This window comes from Myotis daubentonii, chromosome 16 (assembly GCF_963259705.1).
Source record: "Myotis daubentonii chromosome 16, mMyoDau2.1, whole genome shotgun sequence".
Taxonomy (NCBI): domain Eukaryota; kingdom Metazoa; phylum Chordata; class Mammalia; order Chiroptera; family Vespertilionidae; genus Myotis; species Myotis daubentonii.
Window position 1 is genome coordinate 9481746 of NC_081855.1, and position 26107 is coordinate 9507852.

At 42.5% G+C, this 26107-nt stretch overlaps 1 protein-coding gene across 8 annotated transcripts; it reads left to right on the plus strand.

Moving 5' to 3' along the window:
* The first annotated feature begins 1489 nt into the window (after window positions 1–1489).
* LOC132217978 (zinc finger protein 286A-like) lies at window positions 1490–25867 on the plus strand. Of its 8 annotated transcripts, none has more exons than XM_059668563.1 (7): window positions 1490–1645; window positions 2062–2217; window positions 3135–3223; window positions 16104–16218; window positions 18090–18200; window positions 18325–18417; window positions 19961–20042. In XM_059668563.1, the coding sequence occupies exons 1-7, from the start codon at window positions 1588–1590 to the stop codon at window positions 19966–19968; spliced, it is 630 nt and encodes a 209-aa protein (XP_059524546.1). In that variant the 5' UTR covers window positions 1490–1587; the 3' UTR covers window positions 19969–20042. The 8 variants fall into 8 exon arrangements, 4 of the variants coding, with proteins under 4 accessions (XP_059524546.1, XP_059524544.1, XP_059524548.1 ...); XM_059668561.1 differs by lacking the exon at window positions 19961–20042 and adding an exon at window positions 25794–25867 and having other exon boundaries at window positions 1492–1645; XR_009449063.1 differs by lacking the exon at window positions 19961–20042 and adding an exon at window positions 25794–25867 and having other exon boundaries at window positions 1493–1645; window positions 18113–18200.
* Window positions 25868–26107: the final 240 nt, after the last annotated feature.

Below are 26107 nucleotides of genomic sequence, written 5' to 3' on the forward strand. Positions count from 1 at the left end.
GCACCTGCACTCACCCTGCGGCCATGCTGCACGCTGGAAGATGTATGGGCACCTGTGCCTCCTCCAGGGGCATGGAGTAGAGGACCCCATCAGTCAGCTCCTCTCTGTTCTCCTGTGCAGAGCTCAGGACTGGGAACTATAAAGACAGTTCCCAGTCACCAGGAGGAAGGCCTCGGATCCCTGTTTTGCTGGTTCTCTACCCCTGTAATCCTCCACTCCAGACACACACACACACAGTGTGATCTGCTGAGACCTCCACTGCAGAGGAAAAGGTGTGACAGCCTGAGGGCTAGGATTCCCATTGGCATAGATAAGGAACCCCTCTGGAACCCCATCTCCACCTGCCTGCCCTGTCCTGGGGTCTGATCACAGCAGGACCTCTAGGGGATCCACTGCCCAGAAAGCTGTTCCTGCCCCTGGTTTCTCCCTACAGGTCCCTCTTTGCAACACATTAAGGGGAGGGGATGTGGGCTGCACAGGGAGCAGGGTGGGGGGGATGTGGGAAGGGGGGTAAATAAGGGTGTGAATACCAGGAGGCACAGACAATGGGAGCTGGACAAAGGGTGCCATCCTGTGGGAACTAAAAACCATCGTTCCCCAAGGTGTGCAAAAGCCACTGACAAGTTTTAAGCAGTAAAGTGCTGTTACGTTCTTGCTTTAGGATGGTCACTGGCCGCAAAGGGTGGAGAACAGATTGGTGTAAAGCAACGCTGAGTGAGTCAGAGAAATCAGTTGGGAGGCTGACCATCACCCTAGTGAAAGGGCGGTGGCCAAAACGAAGGTAAAGCCAGTGGCCAGAGAGAGATGGACACGTGGGAGAGTTCTTTACGAAATAAGAAACAGGACTTGGCGGTAACCGCAGCGGGAGAAGAGCTGAGGATATTCGCACTCCTGCTTTTGCAAATGGGCGTGTGAAGAGGAGGCAGCTGAAACATTGAGTCGGGGCGGGTAGGTGAGGAGAGACTAACCATGCTTTGAGGGAACCGCCTCTTCTGATAAAGTTGATGTTACGCTTGCTTACAAGGACATGTTGCTCAGATTTACCGGCACTGTTTGAAAACTTTCCACTTCTCTCCCTCACTGGTGAATTGTCAGTGTTACAAGTCGTCTATGGACGCACGGACATCGGTGTCCCTGTACACCCCACTGTTCCTAAAAGTACACCTTTCGTGTTATTTGAAGGCCAAGGAGTGTGTTGAGGTAAAATATACGGAAAAGGCATAGGCTGCTCGCATACATCTTACGTTAGGTTAACGCAGATGGAACTCCTCAGCGGCTCTGAGCACCGGACCCTGGTCCCTCCAGAGCCGCGCCTCACAGACTAGGCTCCGAGTCCCTGATGTCAGCGCTCTCCAGGGCGATGGACCTCACGTGGGTGATGCAGCCTGTACTCTCCCGAGAAGGAGCAGGTCGGCTTCTTCACATCCCGACCCCAATTCCCACCCCCACCCCCCACCCCACCCCCGACAGCGCCACGTGTGCTCCCACCTGCTGAGAAACGGAGGTTGGCCGTGCCCGGGGCCTTCTGGGAATCGTAGTTCTGGGCTGGATGAGGCTCGCCAGCCTCGCCCCATCCCCTTCTTACGCATGCGCGGCTCCGAGCTGGCCCCAGAGGTTCGGAGCCTTTGTCAAGCCCGGATGGGAGGTGAGTGGGGTTCGGAGGCCGCTTTTCAGCGCTCGGCTCCCGGGGCGGCCCCCGGGGCAGCAGTCTGTGCCGGGCCCGGAGCGCGCATTTGTGGAAGGGGCCTCGAGGGCGGACCATGAGCCCATCTCCCGCTCCGGCCGGACTCCCTCTGGCGGCTGCCGCCTCCCGGGGACGCGGGTGCGAGCGCGGTGCTGGCGGGCGCGACGGGCGGGGCGCGGGCCGGCGCGGGCTTCAGAGAGAGCCCGAACCCGGCGCCATCTCCTCCAAGCTGCTCGGTCCCCGCAGGTACAGTGCTGAGCGGCCGGAACAGGCATCCGAGGATCGGTCTGGGGGACCTGGCCCCCCGCGGGATCCAGGTGCCGAGGGCCCGGGCCCGAGGAAGAAGCGGGGCCTGACCTGACCCGGCCTTTCCGCAGCGCCCCGAGGGCCGGCCGGCGGGAGGACGGGGCTTCTCGCTGTGACGTGCCGAGAGGTCCAGATGGAGGAGCGCGGAGACGGGAGCTCCGAATCTTCGGAACCGGGAGGATTGGGGATCATGGAGGCAGATTGGGCCGAGGTGCCCGAGAAGAGAGGTGAGAGTTGCGGGGCTGTTGGACTGTGTGCGGAAGTGGCCCTTCCTCCCCGAAAGGAAATGGGCTGCCCCCGGGGAGGTGGCCCTTGTCGGGCGGCTCTGCCAGTCTCCTTTGTCTGGGGCATGGCTGGGCTCCTTGCATGATAATGCACGGCTTGGTGTGGGGCACCCCCTCTCCCCCTGAGCTGGTGCACAGTGGGTCCTGGAAAGCCACCCCAAAATGTTAGCAGCTCAGGCCAGAGCACAGCCTCAGTCACTTTTTCTCCCACGTTCTTTTCCCCCAGCTGTCAGTGTGTCTGGGAACGTAGCTTATTTGGCTGGCAGAAAATACCTCCCCACCTCTGTTATTCCCGTGGCACAACATTCGTATTATGTCCGTCGCGCAGATACTGCTGTTTTGCATCTTGGAGAACAGGCGCGGAGGTCGGTAGTTGACTAGCCCGGTCTTTCTTGAAGTTTGGTCTGTGACTTCATGTCAGCCTTTTCTAATGGACTCAGTAGAAAATGTTTTCTCCTGACCCATGGCCTGCTCATGAGATTTCTGGAGTGCACCTCAGACCCAACTACTAGTAGCAATTATTAGGAAGGGGAATCTAGTGATCTACATGTAAATAAGCTTGCAGGGTGATTTTTGAGAACTGAGCCTATTTTTCTTATATTAATTTAATGTACATTAAGGTTGGAAATAAACTGGCTTATCCTCATTTCTCGATTAGAGGGTACACCTGCCAGTAGGTGTTCTGTCCCAGTGGCAACGTTCCTGGACTTTCTCCATGACCCCAGGGTCAAGGGTTGTCTGGGCTGCCTTCAGGTGCAGTACCTGCGGGAGCATCATTCCTAGAGGGAGGAATCTTTGTCTTGTAAATCTGAAGCACAGCATAGATTTAGATCCCACAGTTACCGCTTTCTTGCCCGTAGCTACGTCTTTCCAGGATTCTTTCTATTCCCAAGAGAAGAGCACAGAAAAGGGAGAAGTGGCAGCTCTCCACCTCACAGCCAGATCCCAGGTGAGTCTGTACTGATTATTGAAATTCCACCTTATTTCTCAGAGTACAGGCGCACCCTTCTTCTTGATGTCAAGTTCCTTTGTCTACTAGAGCCCATCTGGAGAGCTGAGTTCTAATCTAAGACTACTCGGGTGGCTAATGGACTCAGTAGAAAATGTTTTCTGCTAACCCATGGCATCTTCTCCATCTAGTTATACTTATTGTCAGTCAACAGGCAGGTAAGTAGCGTAATTACCCTTCTTTGCCTATTGTGCTAGTTGCTGAGCTTGGTAACGTAGGAAACTATTTTAATAGAACATATGGGGCATATCTTAATCTTTAGTTGATTATTCAGGATTCTTTTGTATTTTAGTTGTAATTCCAATTTGGTCCTGGGAGCGTGTCTGTGTAGCATCCACTTACCCTGCCACCATTTTTAATCTTCGGGGTATATCTTAACATTTATGTTTCTGCAAGGGAATCAACATACACATGACTGTTATGTAAGAAATTAAGAAAGCACCTTTCTTTAGAGCTGAAGTGAGTTATGAAAATAGTAAGTGCTCAAAAGTTCAGAAGAGCACTTGAATAGGAAAGCCTATGGAAGGCTTAACTTAAAGAGTTAAAATCCAGCCCTCCAAGATGATGAATGCACAAGTTTAGAAAGTGAAACAATTTTCCAATCTGTCTTAACAAAGGCAAATATTAAGAATTAATCTAAGTGGTGGTTGACCTAGCTGATTTGGCTTAATGGGTAGAGTGTTGGCTTGCAGACTGAAAGGTCCCGGGTTCAATTTCGGTCAAGGGCACATGCCAGGTTGTGGGCTCTATCCCAGTAGAGGGTGTGCGAGAGGCAGCTGATTAGTGATTCTCTCTCATCATTGATGTTTCTATCTCTGTCTATCCCTCTCCCTTCCTCTCTGAAATAAAGAAGAAAAAAAAGAAAAAATTTAAATGGTGGTCGTACTCTATGGGTGATTCATGTATTGGTCTTTCAACGTTTTGTATGTTTGAAATTTTTATTAAAAGAAGTTAGGTAAGAGAAAAGAGCTCTTCATGATGTGTGTGGCATGCCACAACCCACGATTCCTAAATTAGCCTTTTTCTTTGCTACTGTGATTCCAAGTGTAAAAAGTCCATATTGTACATTGGTACTGTTTGTAAAAGTGACTTCTTGGGGTCCTTATATACTTGCCTGAATTCATTGGTTTCTCAACTGCCTTACATTAGTATTGAAGACTATTAGTCAAGAAGCTTTAAGTTGCAGATGATAAAACTCAACTCAAACTGATGTAAGGGAAAGGTATTTAGAGAGAACCAAGATGGCGGCGATATACGCAGACGTGTCCCAGGTCGTGTCCCAGAGCAAATGGAGCGAGCAGCTGAAGCTAGTAACACTCACACCGAATTGGCGAAATTGCTCAGCTGGTGAGAGGGTTTGCAGCCGGGAAGAGCAGAACTCCCCTGGAAAGGTAAAAAAAAAACAGGGATTTGGGCAGGAAAGTTTGCCAGACCTCTGAGCCCAGAGAGTCGGAGGGAGACCGCGTGGCAGACAGCCGCGTCCCTTGGGACAGGCACAGCCCCTGACGGGGGAAAGGAGAACCGCGGGATTCCTGGCGCCGCCAGGGAAATTGAGAGCTGGGTTCTGTGATCACGGAGGACTGAGCCTAAAGGGGGCAGCCTGAAGAGCTGACCTGACCATGCAGTCCCGGTAAGAGAAGAAGCTTACAGAAACCAAGCCTTCCCCGTTTCCGCGGCCGGCATTTGTTTGTTTGTTTTCACTGAATCCTGTTCATGGGACATTTCGGATACAGACACTCACCTGTGCTGAAGAGAGGGAGAGTGTGCTGAGGAGTGGAATCTGGGGAGAGACTGGGGAAAGAGGGGGAGCTGGGAGAGGTGGTAGTGAATTGAGTGCTGAGACACCCCTGAGCCCAGGACTGGGGCAGCCACCCTCTCCAGAGAATGAGACTCCTCCCCCCAGCCCCCAGGCAAGGAGCACAGCCACACCCAGATTCCACCCTGTACGACATCAAGGATTAAGATAACCTGATCAGTCCCTGGGAGTTAACAGGGTCTGGCCTATAGGGGGATTTTCAATCCCAGCAACAACATAGCGCCAGTAACTAACTATTACGCAGTCAGCTCTGGGCAGTGAACTTCCACTGGACAGAGAGGCCCTATAGCCTCAGAGGCCAACGCCAGAACACTGCCACCCAGAGGCTGACCCACAAACTGACTCTTTGCTAAACACAAAATAAGGCAGTCTGGGAAATAAATGCGGCATGCTTTAAAATAAGGACTGTGGTTTACAACACAGAGGAACAGTATATCGCAGGGAAACTTAACACTCTCCTGAATACCTGGAAGGTCTAAGGCGATCCACACTGAAGAATAGAAGAAACGAAGGACCTTCACAACTGCAATTTTTTTTTCTTTTTTCACTTTTTAACTAAGAAACCAATTTTTCTTCATTTTTTTTTTCTGTTCTTTTTTTTTTTTTCTTTTCTTCTTTTTCCATCACCTGATTTTACCCTTTCAATTACTACCTTCTTATTTTTAACCAGTATTATTACTGCTACCATTTTACCATTTTTTAAAGTGCCATTTTATTTTTTCTTTATTTTATTTTGGGATTAGTGTTCACCATTCTATTTTCATCGTTATATTATTGGTTGTTTCTAGTTTGCATTCATATCCAGGGAGCTGTTGCTGGAATTTATTGGGATTAATGGCTGTTCTATAGGAGTATTCTCCTCATATAAAAAGTCTCTTCCCCTCTTCCACTTCATTCTCTCTTTTCGCTCTTTTTTTTTCTTTTCTTTTCTCGCTTTTATTTCCCCCCCTCCTTTTAACTAATTTCATTTTTGCACTCCCTTTTTTTGGTCCCTACTTTTCTTTTCCTTTTTCTCTTTTATCTTTTTCTCTTCCTTCTTCCTTATCCCCTAATTCTCTTAATTCAGGTGGTCACCTTTAATTGGGGTTATTAATATCGTGAATATATTTGTGTATAGTGCCTGGTACGTGGTGCCTTGTTGTGTTGTATTTTGTGCCTTTAAATCAACGCAGCAGATCCAAGCAACAGCAACCTCCTGAGCACCACATCCTCTGCTGAGGAAAAGCAGCTGTACGTGAAACCTCGCCCCACCAGCCAGAAGAGCCACCACAGCTGTGAACAGCACCCACCAGAGGAGCTGCTGACAACTGAAGAGCAGCTGCTACCGCAACCGCCCGAAGAGCAACCACAGACCAAGGAGTCACTGTCACCAAGGGAGCAACCACTGAACGACTCAACGTCTAGATATGTCAGTGAGATCAAACATGGGTAGACAAAGAAACCCCCAAAGGAAAGAGAAGGAGGACTCTCCAGAAAAGCAGCTAAGTAGTACAGAGGCATGCAACATGACAGATAAAGAATTCAGAATAAGGATCCTAGAGTGCATAAACCGGATGGAGGAAAAAATCGACAACCTCTGCAAGAAGCAAGAAGAAACAGATGAAAAAATCGATAACATATGGAAGAAGCTAGAAGAAACAGATGAAAAAATCGATAACATATGGAAGAAGCTAGAAGAAACAGATGAAAAAATCAACAACCTAAGTAAGACCCAAGAAGAAATGAAGAGTGATATAGCTGCAATGAAAAACTCCATTGAAAGTATCAACAGTTGACTAGGAGAAGCGGAGGACCGAATTAGTGAATTAGAAGACAAGGAAGCAAAACACACCCAGAATGTACTGCAATTGGAGAAAAAAATTAAAAGACAGGAGGAGAGCCTAAGGGAGCTTTGGGACAACATGAAACGAAACAACATACGAATAATAGGAGTACCAGAACAACAGAAGGATGAACAAGGATTAGAAAACCTACTTGAAGAAATAATATCAGAAAACTTTCCTGAGGTGGGGAAGAAAAAAGTCACACAAGCCCAGAGAGTCCCAAACAAGGTGAACCCGAAAAGACCCACACCAAGACACATCATAATCACCATGGCAAATGTTCAGGACAAAGAGAGAATCTTACAGGCTGCAAGAGAGAGACGGAAAGTTACATACAAGGGATCTCCCATTAGATTGTCAAATGATTTGTCAACAGAAACACATCAGGCCAGAAAAGAATGGACTGAAATTTACAAAGTGATGCAAAGCAAAGGACTGAATCCAAGAATACTCTATCCAGCAAGGCTATCATTCAAACTTGAAGGGGAAATAAGAAGCTTCACAGACAAAAAAAGGCTAAGGGAGTTTGTCACCACCAAGCCAGCAATGCAAGGAATGCTAAAGGGACTGGTATAAAAATAAGAAATAAAAAGCTCAGAAAGAAAACAGCCACACAAAAAAAGAAATGGTTACAAACAAGTACCTTTCAATAATAACTTTAAACGTAAACGGACTAAATGCTCCAACCAAAAGACATCGAGTGGCTGAGTGGATAAAAAAACATGACCCATACATCTGCTGTCTACAAGAAACCCACCTCATTAGAAGGGACTCACACAGACTGAAAGTGAAAGGATGGAAAAATATCTTTCAGGCAAATGGAAAGGAAAAGAAAGCTGGGGTAGCAATACTTATATTGGACAAAATAGACCTCAAAGTGAAGGCCATAACAAGAGATAAGGAAGGCCACTTCATAATAATAAAGGGATCAATACAACAAGAAGATATAACCCTGGTAAACATATATGCCCCCAATGCAGGAGCACCCAAATTCATAAAAAATCTCCTGGAAGATATCAAAGGAGAGATCGACAACAATACAATCATAGTAGGGGACTTTAATACACCACTGACAGCACTGGATAAGTCCTCTAGACAAACAATCAGCAAAGAAACAGCAATCCGAAATGACTCACTAGATCACATGGACTTAATAGACATCTTCAGAACACTTCAACCCAAAGCCACGGAATTTACATTCTACTCAACTGCTCATATGACATATTCAAAAAGAGACCATATATTGGGTCACAAGCAAAGTATCCCCCAATTCAAGAAGATTGAAATCGTAAAAAGCATCTTCGCAGACACGATGGCATAATATTAGAATTAAACTACAATAAAAACAACTCAAAATACTCAAACACCTGGAAGCTGAATAGCATGTTATTAAATATTGATTGGGTTACCAATGAGATCAAAGAAGAGATTAAAAACATCCTGGAAACTAATGATAATGAAAACACAACAATCCAAAACCTATGGGACACATTGAAAGCAGTCCTGAGAGGGAAGTTTATAGCTCTACAGGCCTATCTCAAAAAATAAGAAAAAATGGTAGTAAATCATCTAACTCTATAACTCAAAGAATTAGAAAGAGAGCAACAAGAAAACCCCAGAGTGAGCAGAAGGAAGGAGACAATAAAGACTAGAGCAGAAATAAATGACAATGACATAGAGACCAAAACAGCAATACAGAAAATCAATGAAACCAAGAGCTGGTCCTTTGAAAGAATAAACAAGATTGATAAACCTCTAGCCAGACTCACCAAGAAGCAAAGAGAGAGGACCCAAATAAAAAAAAATCAGAAATGATTGAGGTGAAATAACAACAGACCCCACAGAAATACAAATGATTGTTAAAAAATACTATGGACAGCTCTACTCCAACAAACTAGACGACCTGGAGGAAATGGACAAATACTTAGAAAAATACAACATTCCAAAACTCAATCAGGAAGAATCTAATAATCTCAACAGGCCAATAAGTATGGAAGAAATTGAAGCAGTCATCACAAAGCTTCCATCAAACAAAAGCCCAGGACCAGATGGCTTCACAGGGAAGTTTTACCAAACATTCAAGGAAGATCTAAAACCTATCCTCCACAGACTACCACAAAAAATTCAAGAGGAAGGAACACTTCCAAGATTATTCTATGAAGACAGCATCACCCTAATACCAAAACCAGGTAAAGACAACACAATAAAAGAGAATTACAGGCCAATATCCCTCTTGAACATAGATGCCAAAATCCTCAACAAAATCTTAGCAAATTGGATCCAGCAGTACATCAGAAAGATCATACACCATGGCCAAGTAGGATTTATCCCAGGGATGCAAGGATGGACAATATCTGCAAATCAATAAACATGATACATCACATAAACAAACTGATAGAAAAAAAACACATGGTCATATCAATTGATGCAGAAAAAGCATTTGACAAAATTCAACACCCATTTTTGATAACAACTCTCAGCAAGGTGGGAGTAGAAGGATCATACCTCAACATAATAAAAGCCATATATGACAGGCCCACAGCCAGCATCATACTCAACGGGCAAAAACTAACACCATTTCCCCTAAGAACAGGAAGAAGACAGGGATGCCCCCTCTCACCACTCCTGTTCAACATAGTACTGGAAGTGTTAGCCATTGCAATTCGGCAAGAAGAAGAAATAAAAGGCATCCAAATTGGAAAAGAGGAAGTAAAACTGTCCTTATTTGCAGACGACATGATATTATACATACAAAACCCTAGAGACTCCATCAAAAAGCTACTAGACTTAATACATGAGTTTGGCAATGTAGCTGGATACAAAATTAACCCCAAGGAATCTGAGGCATTTCTATACAACAATAGTGAACTTTCAGAAAGAGAGATTATAAAAACAATCCCGTTTACCATCGCACCCAAAAAATTAAGCTACCTAGGAATAAACTTAACTAAAGAGGTAAAAGACCTCTACTCAGAAAACTACAGGACATTGAAAAAAGATATAGAGGAAGACATAAACAGATGGAAGAACATACCATGTTCATGGATTGGTAGAATCAACATCATTAAAATGTCCATACTACCCAAAGCAATCTATAAATTCAACGCACTTCCCATTAAAATACCAATGGCATACTTCACAGATCTATAACGAACTCTCCAAAAATTCATCCGGAATAAATAAAAAAAAAAAGACCCCGAATAGCTGCAGCGATCCTGAAAAAGAACAAAGTAGGTGGGATCTAAATACCAGATATCAAGATGTATTACAAAGCCACTGTTCTCAAAACTGCCTGGTACTGGCACAAGAACAGGCATATAGATCAATGGAATAGAATAGAGAGCCCAGAAATCGGCCTGAACCAATATGCTCAATTAATATTTGACAAAGGAGGCAAGAACATACAATGGAGCCAAGATAGTCTCTTCAATAAATGGTGTTGGGAAAATTGGACAGATACATGCAAGAAAATGAAACTAGACCACCAACTTACACCATACACAAAAAATAAACTCAAAATGGATAAAGGACTTAAATATACGACGGGAAACCATACAAATACTAGCAAAATCCAAAGGAAACAAAATCTCAGACATATGCCGAAGCAATTTCTTCACTGATACAGCTCTTAGGGCACTTGAAACTATAGAGAAAATGAATAAATGGGACTACATCAAAATAAAAAGCTTCTGCACAGCAAAAGAAACCATCAACAAAACAATGAGAAAACCCACTGTGTGGGAAAACGTATTTGCCAATGACATATCTGATAAGGGCCTAATCTCCAAAATTTATAGGGAACTCATACAAATTAACAAAAGGAAGTTAAACAGTCCAATCAAAAAATGGGCAAAGGACCTAGATAGACACCTTTCAAAAGGGGACATTCAGAAAGCCAAGAGACATATGAAAACATGCTCAAAGTCACTAATCATCCGAGTGATGCAAATCAAAACAACAATGAGGTACCATCTCACATCTGTCAGACTGGCTATCATCAACAAATCAATAAACGACAAGTGCTGGAGAGGATGTGGAGAAAAAGGAACACTTGTGCACTGCTGGTGGGAATGCAGACTGTTGCAGCCACTATGGAAGACACTATGGAGTTTCCTCAAAAAACTGAAAATGGAACTGCCATTTATTCCTGTGATCCCACTTCTAGGAATATATCCCAAGAAACCAGAAACACCAATCAGAAAGTATATATGCACCCCAATGTTCATAGCAGCACAATTCACCATAGCTAAGATCTGGAAACAGCCTAAGTGCCCATCAGTAGATGAATGGATTAGAAAACTGTGGTACATCTACAGGATGGAATACTATGCTGCTGTAACAAGGAAGGAACTATTACCATTTGCAATGGCATGGATGGAACTAGAGACCATAATGTTAAGTGAAATAAGGCCCAGAAATCAGGATTTTAAAAAAGATTCTGAGGTGATTCTAATGTGCAGCTAAGTTTGAGAACCACTAATTTAGGGGAACATATTAGATCAGTATTTCTGATCTTACCAAAAACATTTTAAATGAATTTAAGATGAATACATTTTACTGCAACTTTTTTTCCTTTTGAAAGTCTAATGCAGGTGGAATGAAAAATTTGAAAACAAAAAATGAGAGAATATGAATAGACTCTATTTAATTTTATGATGTAGAGATAGATCTAACACTTTCCACATGTTGATTTTTTGGGGGGGAGATGAGATGTAAAGGAGAAAAAAGGTCAGTCCTATGAAGTCCTGAACAAAGAGCCTTGCAGACACAGATGTGTGTGCAAAGGCCCTGAGGTGGGAAAGAGCTCCCCGGGTTTTAGGAATGAAATACAGCCCAGGGTGGCTGGAGTAAAGAGGAGAGTGAGACAGGAAGTTGTGCAGAGCAAGGGGTCCAGAGCCTGCAGTCTTGTTCAGGTTGTAAGATTTATTCCAGGTGCAATGAGGAGTTTTAGAGGATTTTAAGTGAAAGATTTTAAGTGAAAGATATTTAGCAACTATCTTTCTATTTGTATTTTATGAAGATATTTTAATAATCAGATATGGCTGTTGCATTTTGGATCACATGCTTTTTCAATGCCTGTCACTTTTTATTAACTTTTATAAAGGTACCTTTTTAAATTTTAGAATATTCATTCCTAGGCTTAATTTTCTAAAAAGCCTACAACATCTGAGAAATGTAATTATTTTCATTTGAAATTTATCTTTAAGAATAGTTGATATACAATCTTATATGGTTATAGTGTTTCAGGTGTTTGATATTGTAATTTGACAATTTTATCAGCTAACCAGTTTTTTCTTTCTTTTTTTCTTTTTTATTAATAATAGCTACTTCATTCATATATATATATATACACTAATAAAAGAGAAAAATGGTAATTGGCGTACGACAATACCCTTTTCATTGGCTAATCAGGGCTATATGCAAATTAACTGCCAACTATGATTGGCAGTTAACTGCCAACTATGATTGGCAGTTAACTGCCAACAAGATGGCGGTTAATTTGCATATGTAGGCACAATGCAGGGAGGCGAAAGGGAAAGCAGGAAGAAGCCCCCTGCCACTGACAGTGATCAGAAACCCAGGGGGGAGCTAAGAGCTGGGGAGCAGGGCAAAGGTGGCCCTGGGGTCGCCTTTGCCCTGCCCCCTAGCCATGATCGGAGAATCAGGCGCCTTTGCCGCCCTGGCCAGTGATAGCAGGAAGTAGGGGTGGAGCCAGCGATGGGAGCTGGGCACGGTCGAAGCTGGCAGTCCCAAGAGCTAGGGGTCCCTTGACTGGGCCTAAAGCGAAGCCCACGATCGCGGGGCCGCTGCAGCTGTGGGTCCCCGCTGCCCGGGCCGGACGCCTACTATGCTGCTGTAAAAAGGAAGGAACTCTTACCATTTGCAACGTCATGGATGGAACTGGAGAGCATTATGCTAAGTGAAATAAGCCAGTCAATAAAGGAAAAATACCACATGATCTCACTCATTCATGGACAATAGAGACCATTATAAACTTTTGAACAATAATAGATACAGAGGCAGAGCTGCCTCAAACAGATTGTCAAACTGCAGCAGGACGGCCGTGGAGGGTTGGGGGGCAGGAGGTAGGGGGGTAAGAGATCAACTAAAGGACTTGTATGCATGCATATAAGCATAACCAATGGACATAAGACACTGGGTGATAGGGGAGGCTAGGGGACTGTCTAGGGCGGGGGGATAAAATGGATACATATGTAATACCCTTTGTAATACTTTAAGCAATAAAAAAAAAAAGGTATTTATGGGCTATCATGACTGAGAAATCCAGGTCTAACTAGAAATAAGCTCAAGTAATAACATTAGGACCTATTTCCTCCATTTCACTGACTTCTTCTTTTCTCTCTGTGGGTTTTCCTCTCAAGCAAGCTTTCTTCCTAGTGCTGGCCCCTACCACATCTAGGCTTACAGCTTCCCACGCTGAAGACCCCAGACAAAGGGCAGCTTCCCTCCTGGTCATTCCAGCAGAAGTCCAGGGGTTAACTCTTTAACGGCTATTAGGCCCATTCTTGGACCAATTTGGACAGAACTATGGAATATACCTGCACCCACACATGGAAGTACACATACCACCCATGAGTCAGATACAATTAATCCTACCTGAACTCACTGGCCAGCATAGTAGCCAAGGAAAATCCAACTACAAGTGCCAGAGGAACACTTTGATGTTAGATTCAAGACTGTTAGAGCCTCGGGTAGATTAAACCTTTTATGGAAATTTTTAAAAACTTTTGTCCTTTTTGCATTGCATTAGGTGTGGTGTGATGCTTTGCCTGGACTGTGTGTTTCGTGTATTCCATTTTTTAAAAGTATTAAAGTTTTAATTCTTAGTTGGTTGTAACCAGGTGAATAGCACAGACATATATAAATGTAAAACTAATATTACTTCCTCCTCAAATTCAGTCCCCTTCTTCTCCCTACTGAGGGTAACAGTTTGATTTCCCAGTATATCTCTCCATATGCTCTTGGTGAACTTGCACTCCTATATTCAGACATGTAATGTTTCCTTTGATTTCTCCCACTGCCAGTCCCCAACTTTGGGGTGTTTTTAGGAGGGTTATGGAATAAACAGGATTTGGCTTTTTTTTAAGGGAAATTAATTCACCCGGCCAGTGTGGCGCAGTTAGCTGAGTGTTGTCCCATGCACCAGGAGGTCAATAGTTTGATTCCTGGTCAGGACACATGCCTGAGTTGGGGGCTCAATCCCCAGTAGAAAATGAACAGGAGGCAGCCAATCCATGTTTCTCTCTCTCCCTCTCCCTTCTCTCTGAAATCAATTAAAAAAAAAAAGTTTACTGTTTTTTTTAAAGGGAAATTAACTCATTTGCATTAATATGATCGTATGTTTCAAATTTTTTTTGCCATGTGATTTTTATAGTTCTATTTACTATGCTTTCCTTGTTTCTTGTGTGTGTGTTTCTGCCTTTTGTGCATTGGTTTGCAGTTGTGTCCCGATTTTTTTCTTCTAATCGTCTGAAAGTTAATTTTCATTGAGTGTCAATTTAGCTGGGGGTATGCAGGCTGTAAGATCTCAGTCATTTTTCCTCAAAATTCCTTGTCTACTTAGAGATTTACATTTTATTTTATTTTCCAAGGATGATTGTTGTATGTTTTTAAGTCTCAGATTATTTCCGTTTTTGAAAACTATTTTGAAATAATTTAAGGTTTAAAGAAATGTAAATGGTAGAAAGATTTCTTACATACTAGGGTTAGGGTTAGGATTTACCCTCCATTCATATTCTCCAAAAGATAACACTTTACCTCACTTTATTCTCATTTTCCAAAATCAGGACACTAGCATTGATACAGTACTACAACCTACTGACCTTATTTAGACCTCCCAGCTAACCTATTGTTCTTGTCTCCCCCCACCTTTAATTTCTGCTTTTATCCTGTAATTCTTTGTTTCTCTTAGTTTGTTGTTCTTTCTCTAACTTGACCTGTATGCTTTGCTAATTTATTTGCATTATTTTTTAATGAAATGGAAGTGTTTAAAGCTATGAAATCACCTCTGAGTACAGTTTTAGTGATTTGGCATTGGTTTTGCATTTTATTATTTTGACATTCGGATGTTTATTTCAATTATCAGTTTTTGCTCTGTTCTATTTATGCTTGGAATCTATTTAAATTTACTTTGTTACTTTTGCAAATGCTTCATGAATGTTTAAATAGGTGTTTTCTATCCAGTTAAGGCATTTGATATATATTTATTTCAATAACCTTGGAATATTATTCACATTCTGTATGGTTTTATTTTAAAAGGCATGTAATGCCTTGGCTGGTATGGCTCAGTTGGTTGGAGTGTCGTCCATGCACCAGAGGTCACGGGTTCATTTCATGGTCAGGGCACATACCTAGGTTGCAGTCAGGGCACATACAGGAGACAAGGGATCGATGTGTCTGTAGCACATCAATGTTTCTCTCGCTCTCTCGCTCTTGTTCTTTCTCTCCCTCACTCTCTAAAAAGTAAAAATAAACTTCATATTCTTTAAATAAGTAAACAAAAAGGCATATAATAATACTTATATGTGTTCACCTCCTTACAGTTTTGTATTTTTTTTTGTCTTATAGAAACTTAATTCTATGGTATTTACACATAAACCTCAGTTCTTTCTGTTCCCTTACTCAGTCTGTTGCCATCATTTTTCAGTTACTGCTTTTTGCTTTAAATTATTTCCGTGCTTAATTGGATTTGGTGCTCACTGCCAGTCATTTATTTCATTCCATGACTTATCCACTAATAAGGTCTGTATTTCAACTCATCTTCTGATTGGCTAGATTGATTCTTCAAGTTTTTATTGAGGACGCACAAGGAGAGTTATGCAGACAGGCTTTTTTTCCTCCTCTATTTTGTCTACTTTGCCAAACTGCATCATCAACTCATTAGTTCATGTTTTATTTTTAACTCTTTATTTCCCAGAAAAGTGATGTCTCTCAATGGAGAAACTCTCATATTGAACCTAGCAGAGCGCGCATGGCACATAACTGATGCCAGTGGCTTTACATAGAATATTCAGACTCTGAATACTATTAGAACACTTGTCATGTATCGCTGTCACTTTAGATGTACTCAGTCGCTCTGCTCCAGGGCCACCAGAACTGCGGGGGGCGAGGGATGCTGTCAAGTGAAAGATGGTGAACAGAAGTATGTTTTGTGTCTTAGGCGTCCGTGACATTCAAGGATGTGGCCATGGACCTTACCCCCGAGGAGTGGGGGAAGCTGGATCCTGCACAGAGGGACGTGATGCTGGAGAACTATAGGAACCTGGTCTCGCTCTGTAAGGACGGCTTCTCATTGTGCCTCTGCAGTCTGCTCAGGGACAGCATTCCTTATTGACAGTGAAATAGCTTCACAAAGCCTTCGCTTTTCCATTCAGGAGTCATAAAGTCTGAATCCTGTTGGACCCAGAGACAATCTATTCCTGTTCTAGGTTCTTGGTGAACTGCCTATGCTTGTTTTGTATTAGGATTTTTTGGATTGAAGTGACAGAAACCTAATTCACACTAGCTTAGGGGGCAGGGAGTCTTCTTTTTTTCCATTGATTAAAAAAAACCCACCATATTTATTGTAAGTTAAGTAAATTAATCTATTTTTTTAAAGAGATAACATTTTCCTGGGTATCTTTTGGAATTGAGTAACCGTTGATCCTGCCTAATTTTTTTTTTTTTTCAGATGGTTCTGTTTTCGTTTTCCCCTTATCCCTAAGGTGCAGTGCTTACCCCTAGAGAGGGCAAATTACTTTTTAAGGTATTTCTCTTCTTTGAAGTTTGTGGCCTTATGAATTTTCAACTAAAAGCCCACATTAACAGCTTGTCGATACTGATATGGGATAAGTACAGCCTCACTTTCTAGAAATCTGTCATTTCTAAAGTCTGTCCTCAGCATGTTACCCCCCAGCTGTTGTGGTCTACTTAACGTTGTGCTTTTCATATGCGCAGCTCAGGACTCGAAAAGATTGGATGGTATTTGTATATAGATTTTGGTGCTCCTCCATAGTTACTTTCTCTATTGGTAGTCCTTTGATAGAACTAAATTGCACTTTCTCAGCAGCAGTAAGACTTTGGCTTTTTACTTGTACTTGATTGCCCCACACCATGATCTGGAAGTATCATCAAGGTGAAAATGAATACTACAACATACGTTTGCTTCTGTACTGTAGCCCAAATGTTATTGCTCATCTCTGCCTTCAAAATGTGGCTTTTGAAGTTAAATTGGGTTATTTACCTGTCTTTCTACAAAACAGTTAAATCCATTGGCATATTGATGGGAGGTGGGAAAGATGGGGTGTTTTTTATCTGATTAAGCTTGCTCTTACGTAGGCATTGTGAACCTGGATTAAGTGTGGACTTATAAATATTTCTGTCTTCCTTCAGTCATAATGCTGGGCCTCATACGTATCCCTACCTTTCCTCCAGGGGTGAATACTTCTCCCAGCTGCACTGGGTTTCCGCCACTTTCCTCAGGTAACAGTGTTGGAGCCCATCCCCTGGCGATGAAGGCTTCTGTTAATGAAGAGAGGTGGGTTTAGGTATTGGATTCCATTCCCCACATGGGAAAAATCTTGATTCAGGGAATCCAATATATAACCAGGAATTTCTTTTTTCTTTTTTAAATCCTGTGGCTTGGCTTTGCCCTACTGGCTTTATTCCTAGGGTCTCCCCATGTGGCAAAGATGGCCTTTAGTAGCTCTAGGGTTATATTATTCTTCCAATTAGAGAACTAAGGTAAAAAAGGCAGTGCTTCTATCCTAGGAGTTTCAGCAAAGAGGGTCACATGTTGGCTAATGAAACAACGACTAGAACCAGGGAAATAGGTTACTCTGGGCAGTTTGGAGCCTGTGTGTACCTGTGTGCATATGTGTGCACACACGTGTACAAGTGCATTTATGTGTTTGTATGGATGTGGTAAGAACTATGTTAGCCCCTCCCCAACCTCATGTAATAAATTCCCTACGAAAGTGGGTTCTAGTAGCTAAAGAAGGAAGAAAGGAAAAGCAGAAGACAAAAATTCTAGTTACCACAGTCACAACGTGTGGTGCTGCCCCTGGGGTCCTGTTTTCTCCAGTTCCTTCCCTAAGCTGAGGATCGGTCTGCAGCGTCTCTCTGGAACGTCCTCAGTGAAGAAAGATAAGTTCTCCTCTTTTGACAGGCATGAACACTTGTGTTTTCCAGTGCATAGAAACTCCTTACCAGGCCCAGATTCCTGCAGATGTTTTAAGCTTCATGTGGAGGTCCATCTTCCCTCACTCCAGATCTTCCTGTAATTCCCGTCCTCTTTGTAGATCAGGGATTTGGCACTATGCTCTACGATAGATGTTTGCCCATCACAAATAGCTATTAGTAAGTCCCATTTCTTTCTTTCTTCCTTTCTTTGTTTTGAGCAGGGCTTCCAGTTTCCAAGCCTGAGAACTACAATTTGGAGAATGGAAAGGAAACATTGATGCTTGAGAGAAAAGTCCCCAGAAGCAGCTATTCAGGTGAGTCAAATAGATGGGAGTCCTCGGAAATAATAGCCCCGCAGGACAGTGAAGAATTGGCACTTTTCGGTGCTTAAGAAAGACTATATTAGCAGTGCCTACATGCTTTATCCTATAATATAGGACGTATATAATAAAAGCGTAATATGCAAATCGACCAAACAAGAGAACCACCCGTCGGCAGGGGGGCCGGGCGGGCGAGCAGGTGGCACCAGGCCAGCCAAGGCGCATGCCAGTGGGCAGAGGGAAGGGATGGTGATGGGGCGGGAAGGGGGTGGGGGGAAGCAGCAGTGACCAGCAGCGGTGTGATGGGGTGCCTGTGCCAGCCAGCACTGTCCCCTGATCAGCGACCCAGTCGCCTCCTGCAGAGGGAGGCTGGTGGCAGCGGCAGTGGCAGGGTGATGGGGGTGGCGCCTTCCCCTGTTGGCCCAGTTGCCTCCCGCTGAGGGAGGCCTGTGGCGGGGCGGGGGAGGGGGGAGCACCATCCTCTGATCTGCCCGCCTGGTCACCTCCCACAGAGGGGTGCAGGAGTGAGAGGACAGTCTCACAATCCAGGACCCCTCAGGGGATGTCGGGCCTAAACCGGCAGTCAGACATCCCTCTCGCAATCCAGGCTGCTGCATGCACCAATGACCATACTTTTCCCACAGGTGAAAGGCATCTTACTGTTGTATGGGCAGCTACATTTTTTTGCCCTAATTATAAAAAATAGTACATAGCATGATCCTTCTGTGGCAGTAGTACCATTTTCCCCATCTTATGGGTGGAAAACTGAAGCAGAGAGAAGTTAAGTAACTAATTGGCTTTGTCACACAGTTATTATAAGTGTCAGAATCAGGGTTGAGCACAAAATGTGCAAGCCAGAGCCCATGCATGTCATCACTGCATCATCCTGTTTTTTTCAGTGTTAGAGTAGCCTTGCCAGGTTTTAATTTTTAAATCTAAGAACCTGTTCCCAGTATATAGGGTAGGGTCCCTAGGCCTGACTAGCGATCAGGTCCATCTGCAGGGCGACCAGCAGGCAGGGCAATTGGGGGGCAGGGGGCCCCCAGCTGGTGGTCTGGCACCATCCGCTGGCCCGCCCAGCCCCAATCACCTCCCTCTGGGGGGCAGTGTGTGTCATAGCAATCAGCCATTCCGCCTTTCAGTCGATTTGCATATTAGGGTTTTATTATATAGGAGATATATATATATATATATTTTTTTTTTTTAATTAATTTCAGAGAGGAAGGGAGAGAGATAGAAACAGCAATGATGAGAAAGAGGCATTGATCAGCTGCCTCCTGCACGCCCTTTACTGGGGATCGAGCCCGCAACCTGGGCATGTGCCCTGACCAGGAATCAAACCTTGACCTCCTGGTTCATAGGTTGAAGCTCAACCACTGAGACACACCAGCCGGACTATTTTTAAGATATTTTAAATGTAGATAGCAATTTAAATATATATAAAAGTCGAGAAAAAAATCAAACACATGCTAATATTTTGCTTCATTTTGCCTCTTTTTCTTCTTTTTTTTCAATATAAATAAAAATATAACTACAGGTCCATGAATTTTCACAAGTTGAACACAGCTCCCGAATCAAGAAACAACCTTTCCAGCACCCCTAGAAATACCCTGTGCCCTCTTTAAGTCACTGCCCTCCTTCCTAGAGTAACCTTATCCTAACTTCTAATACCCAGATTAGTTTTGATTTAGTTTTATATAAACAGAATCACATTGTATATACTCTTGTGCCTGACTTCCTTCACTAAAGATTACTGTGAGATACATTCATTTTGTAACATTTAATTATAGTTCATTCTCATTGTTATATAGTCTTTCATTATGTCAGTATACTAGATTTTTGAGTAGTTCCAGTTTTTAGCTATATGAGTAATGCTGCTTATGTATATTCTCTCTTTTGATGAGCACATGTATGCATTTCTGTCGGATATATACATTAAGTAGAATTGTTGGGTTGGAGGGTAGATCATGTTCACTTTTGGTAGATATTGTCAAAAGATCCCCAAAGTACACTGCCAGTGTGGCTCGGTCAGTTAGAGCGTTGTCCCGAGCACCAACTGGTCGCAGGTTCAATTCCAGTCAGGGCACATACCCAGGTTGTGGGTTCAATCAATGCTTCTCTCTCACATCAATGTCTCTCTCTCTCTCTCTCTCTCTCTCTCTCTCCCCCTCCCTCCCTCCCTCTCTCCCTCTCCCTCTCCCTCTCCCTCTCCCTCTCCCTGTTCCCCTGTTCCCCTGTTCCCCTCCCTCTCCCTCCCTCCTTCACTTACTCACTCACTTCCTCTCCAAATCAATAAAAACATATGCTCGGTGAGAATTTAAAAAATGCCGAAACCGGTTTGGCTCAGTGGACAGAGCGTCGGCCTGCGGACTGAAAGGTCCCAGGTTCGATTCTGGTCAAGGGCATGTACCTGGGTTGCGGGCATATCCCCAGTGGGAGATGTGCAGGAGGCAGCTGATTGATGTTTCTCTCTCATTGATGTTTCTAACTCTCTATCTCTCTCCCTTCCTCTCTGTAAAAAATTAATAAAATATATTTAAAAAAATAATTATAAAGAATTTTTTTTAAAAAGGAAAGAAAGAAAATCCAGCCTCACCCCCAGTATATAGTAGGAAAAGGGAGGAGGATTTTATGGTCTCTTCTGGTACTTGTGGCTGTTCTGATACTACACCAAAACTGAGGAAGTGGTAGTTTCTTAAAGATTAGTTAACAGTGTGGCATCTGAAACTATATCCATGGTTTTTCATACTCTTACATTAAAACCTATTGATATTTTCACCCTAGCTGGGTTGGCTCAGTGGATAGAGTGTCAGCCTGCAGACTGAAGGGTCCCAGGTTCAATTCTAGTCAAGGGCACTTACCCAGGTTGCAGGCTCAATCCCCAGTAGGGGTATACAGGATGCAGTTAATCAATGATTCTCCCTCATTATTAACATTAGATTGCCCAAGGAAGTCATTTTGACTGCTTTTTAATTTCAATTAGAAAAACAATTATGTATATAAGGACACAATGTCTTAGAATTTTGTGACTTTTTGTACAATATATAAATGTGTTTATTAATAATTGTAGTTACCTCCCCTCTCCTTCATTTCTGGTATATATATATATATATATATATATATATATATATATATATATATATTCTACCTATATTGCCTCAAAGCAGTCATTTTGACTGCTTGGGGAAATTTTAAATAATCAAATGACTCTTATTATTGAATTGAGTAAATTTCTTATATGACCAGTTCGGCTCTGTATTGAAATAACAGTTTTCATTTTTTTTCGATTACCATCACATGATAACATACAAGTACATGATAAATTGTCGATACTTGATAAGTTGCAGTTGCTCAATAAGCTAAACTAGTACTTGTTATTCGAATCTTTATGCAGTGATACTTGTTCTAATAAGTTGTTTATTTTATTTCTTTTGCTCCCTAAATTCATGAAAGAAATGTCGAATAGAAGGGAGTTATTGGAAAAGCTAACGAACATAAGTGAAGAGTGCACCGATATAGAATCAGATGCAACAAATTCTGAACTATCATCTGAAAATGAAGCGGATTATATTCAAAGTGAAATATCTGACACTGAAGATAGCGATGAAGAGTCGATCACCAATGATGAAAAGGAAAGTGCCATCAATATGCCCAGGAAAAGGTGTAGGGTGCTAAGTAGTTCAGACTCTGATGAAGAAACTGAACACACCTTTCAGGAGACCGAAACAGCTGCCAATGGTACTGTGTGGTCAAAATTTAACGAAGGTGGTATTTCTGGAAGGTTACCATCTACTTGTATTTTCAAGGGTATGAAAGGGCCAACAGGCTACGCAGAAAGGAACATTATGGCAGATAATCCTATCAGTGCGTTCTCCCTGATAGTAGATAACTATGTTATCAAACATAAAGAAGTGCACAGAGGAAGAAGGCCGCCGAATTCTGAGGAACGACTGGACAACAACGTTACCGGGAACATGTACTGGGATTTCATATGCTCGTGGAGCCTACGAGGCAAAAAATTTAAAACTCAGTTATTTATGGTCAGCAAAGTGGGGTCCCGAATTCTTCAGGAAAACTGGCGAGAGAAAAGTTCAAGCAAATCCTACGATTTATTCGTTTTGACAAAAGAACCGAAAGAAGTAGGCACCTACAAACAAATAAGTTTGCCTTGGTTTCGGAAGTAGGGGACAAGTTCATTGAAAATAGTCAAGCTTGCTATCAACCAGGGCAAAATATAACAGTTGACGAGCAATTATTTCCGTCAAAAGCCAGGTGCAGGTTTACACAGTATATGCCTAATAAACCCAACAAATTTGGCATCAAATTCTGGCTTGCATCAGATGTTAGTAGCAAATATGTTTTGAATGGTTTTCCTTATTTGGGGAAAGATGAACAACAACCATCGTCAGTGCTTCTCAGTGAACACGTTGTTCTGAAACTTGTCTAGCCATATACAGGCTGTGGAAGAAATATCACGACTGATAACTTTTTCACTAGCATGTCACTCGCAACAAAATTATTGGCCAAACAAACAACTCTAGTTGGAACTATTAGAGGAAACAAAAGAGAACTACCCAAAGCAGCCAAACAAACGAAGGATAACATGCCTCGTTTTTCCACTCTGCTATATAAATCAGAGAATTGTGTTCTTACAATATATAAAAGCAAACCAAATAAAAGAGTAGCTGTTCTAAGTTCTAAGCATAAATTTGTGAAAATTGATAAAAGTAATAAAAAAATGTTACCGGAATCTATTCAATTTTTTTTAATATATTTTATTGATTTTTCATAGAGCGGAAGGGAGAGGTATAGAGAGTTAGAAACATCGAAGACAGAGGAACATGGATCAGCTGCCTCCTGCACACCTACTGGGGATGTGCCCGCAACCAAGGTACATGCCCTTGGCCGGGATCGAACCTGGGACCTTTCAGTCTGCAGGCCGACGCTCGATCCACTGAGCCAAACCGGTTAGGGCCCATTCAATTTTATAACAGCACAAAATTTGGAGTTCATATGGCGGATCAAATGGCCAGAAAATACACAGTAAAAGCTAGTTCTCGTAGATGGCCCCTCCAAATATTTTTCGATATTTTAGATTTGGCTGCTATAAATGCTTGGATCTTTTACAAAGAAATGACAGGAATACAAATAGAACGAAAAGAGTTCTTGTTTCAATTAGCAGAACAGCTTTCCACCGAATACAGAGCTGGAAGACAGAAAAATTTATCAGAACATGAAGACCCACAAAGATCAACTGCAACATCATCAAATGCAACCCATTTTAACAAACGCCAAATTTGTCAAGTACAACTTTGCCACAACAACAAAACAAATAATATATGTGAAAATGTCAAAAGTATGTTTGCGGAAGATGTACACATAAAAAGATTTCCACTTTCATTTGCATAAAATGTACAAATCATAAATTATTTTTCCAAGTGAAGTAAATTTTTTTGTTAATATTTACTTGTTATATAACTGTATTTACTTGTTAATAACTTGTTATATAACTAAATAATATACAAAATATTAAAACTTAATTTTAAACAAATTTCTTTACACATTAGTTAATCTTTCACAATGCAGTCATTTTGACTGCTTTTGGGCAATATAGGTATATACTAAGTTTCAGTCTTTCTGGTGTTAATGTTTCTATCTCTCCCTTCCTCTCAGAAATCAATATATGAAAAAAAAACCCCAATTGATATTTTGGAAAATACTGGTCCACTGAGTTATGGAGATCGTCCAAATATTGGCACATTACATTATACAATATTTAAAAAATAACAGTCCTGGCCAGGCAGCTCAGTTGGTTATAGCATCATTGGATACACCAAGATTGTGGGCTTGATCCCCAGTCAGGGCACATACAAGGACTAGCCAATAAGTAAGTGGAACAACAAATTGATGTTTCTCTCTTTCTCTCCCTCTCTCAAATTAATAAAGGTATTTTAGACAATTTTCGATGTCACCACTGACATTGTCAGAAAAGTCAATTTTAAGTATTCCGAATACCAGCTGTCGGCCCCTGACTAGCTATCAGGCTATCTATCAATGGTAGTTAAATGTTTTTCAAAATTGTAATTTATTACTGGAAGCTCAAATTTTATCAAACACTGTCAGTTGTTTTTCTTGACGTGACAGGCTCACTTCATTCATCTATAGAAAATATCTGCCAAATATCCAACACGGGTAACATAACTTGTCTGTCAGGTGTTCTTTCCAGAAATATGTGGTCCATGAAAAAGATGGCTAGTTCAGCTCACAACTCAAACTATCTCATGAGTGGTTATCTTCAAGACAACCATCATACTGTGACATGACTAGCATTGCTTTATGAATATGTCCTATTTCATCAATCCAGAATATTAAAAAGGCATGTTCTCAAGGTTTGAAGTTTTTAAAAGTTAATAATGTTTACTGTTGTCCAGCTGGAGTGACTCGGTTGAGAATCATTCTGTGCACCAAAAGGTTGCAGGTTTGATTCCTGCACGGGGTACCTACCTGGGAGGTTGTGGGTTTGATCTCCAGTAAAGTTAACCGATTGATGTTTCTCTCTCTCTCTCTCTCTCTCTCTCTCTCTCTCTCTCTCTCTCTCTCTCTCCCTTTCTATTTGTAAGCATGTCCTCAGATGAGGATTAAAAAATAATAACAATAATACTGTTTACTCGGGCATTTTTTATATGTATTTGTTTTTATTTCAGAAAGGAAGGGGGAGAGAGAGAAAAACATCAGTGATGAGAGAATCATTCAATCAGCTTCCCCCTCATCAATGTTCTTTGCTGCTCTCCAAGGAACACTGGTGGGGCCGCCCATCCTCTGTTATGGGCACGCAAGCTCTTGCCACGTTACAGGCTATTTCCACTGGAACACAGCCACGCCCACACATTATACACTGTCCGTGGCTGCTTTTGTAGCACCCTCTGGTACTTTACAGACAAAGCTTTGGGGCCCTGGTGTACGGAATAAAGTCAGCGTCCCCTGGCACAGCCAGCAGGACTGTATGACCAGGCCTCCACCAGTCCTCCCTGCCTAGTCTCGGTGTGCGTCCTCTGCAGCCCCCTAAAGGGACGGTCCCCTGACCAGCTCATCTCATGACTCTGTTGCTACTCTTGCCTGGAGCTCTCTTCAGAGCTCCCCAGCTCCCAACTAACACCAACCAGTCAACCAAAAGGTTGCACTGAAATGTTACCGGTTCGATTCCTGCTCAGGGTGTGTGTGGGAGGCAACTGATAGATATTTCTCACATCAATGGCTCTCTCTCTCTCTCTCTCTCTCTCTCTCTCTCTCTCTCTCTCTCTCTCTCTCCCTTCCACACTCTCTGAAAAACAAATTAATAAAAACGTGTTGGTTTTTTTTTTTAAATTCAGCTCAAGACAGGACTCTTCAGTGACGCCATCTCTGCACCTCACCGGCCCTCCTGAAGCTCCCTCCCCGTGAGCTCACTTTTGGACAGATTTCTAGGTACATTCAAAGGGAAGGACACTTCATTGTTATACATATTGCCAGAGTGTCCTCCAGGGAGGTAGTTTCAACTTGCATTCCCCAAGTTCATGGAAACTGTCAGGTTCATGCAGCCCTGCCAATCTGATCTGGGAAACAGGTTTAATTCTCACAGCACTCCTTACTGGTAATTCAAGGTGAAGATTAACAAGTTGTTGTTTTTAAAAAATTAATATCTTTT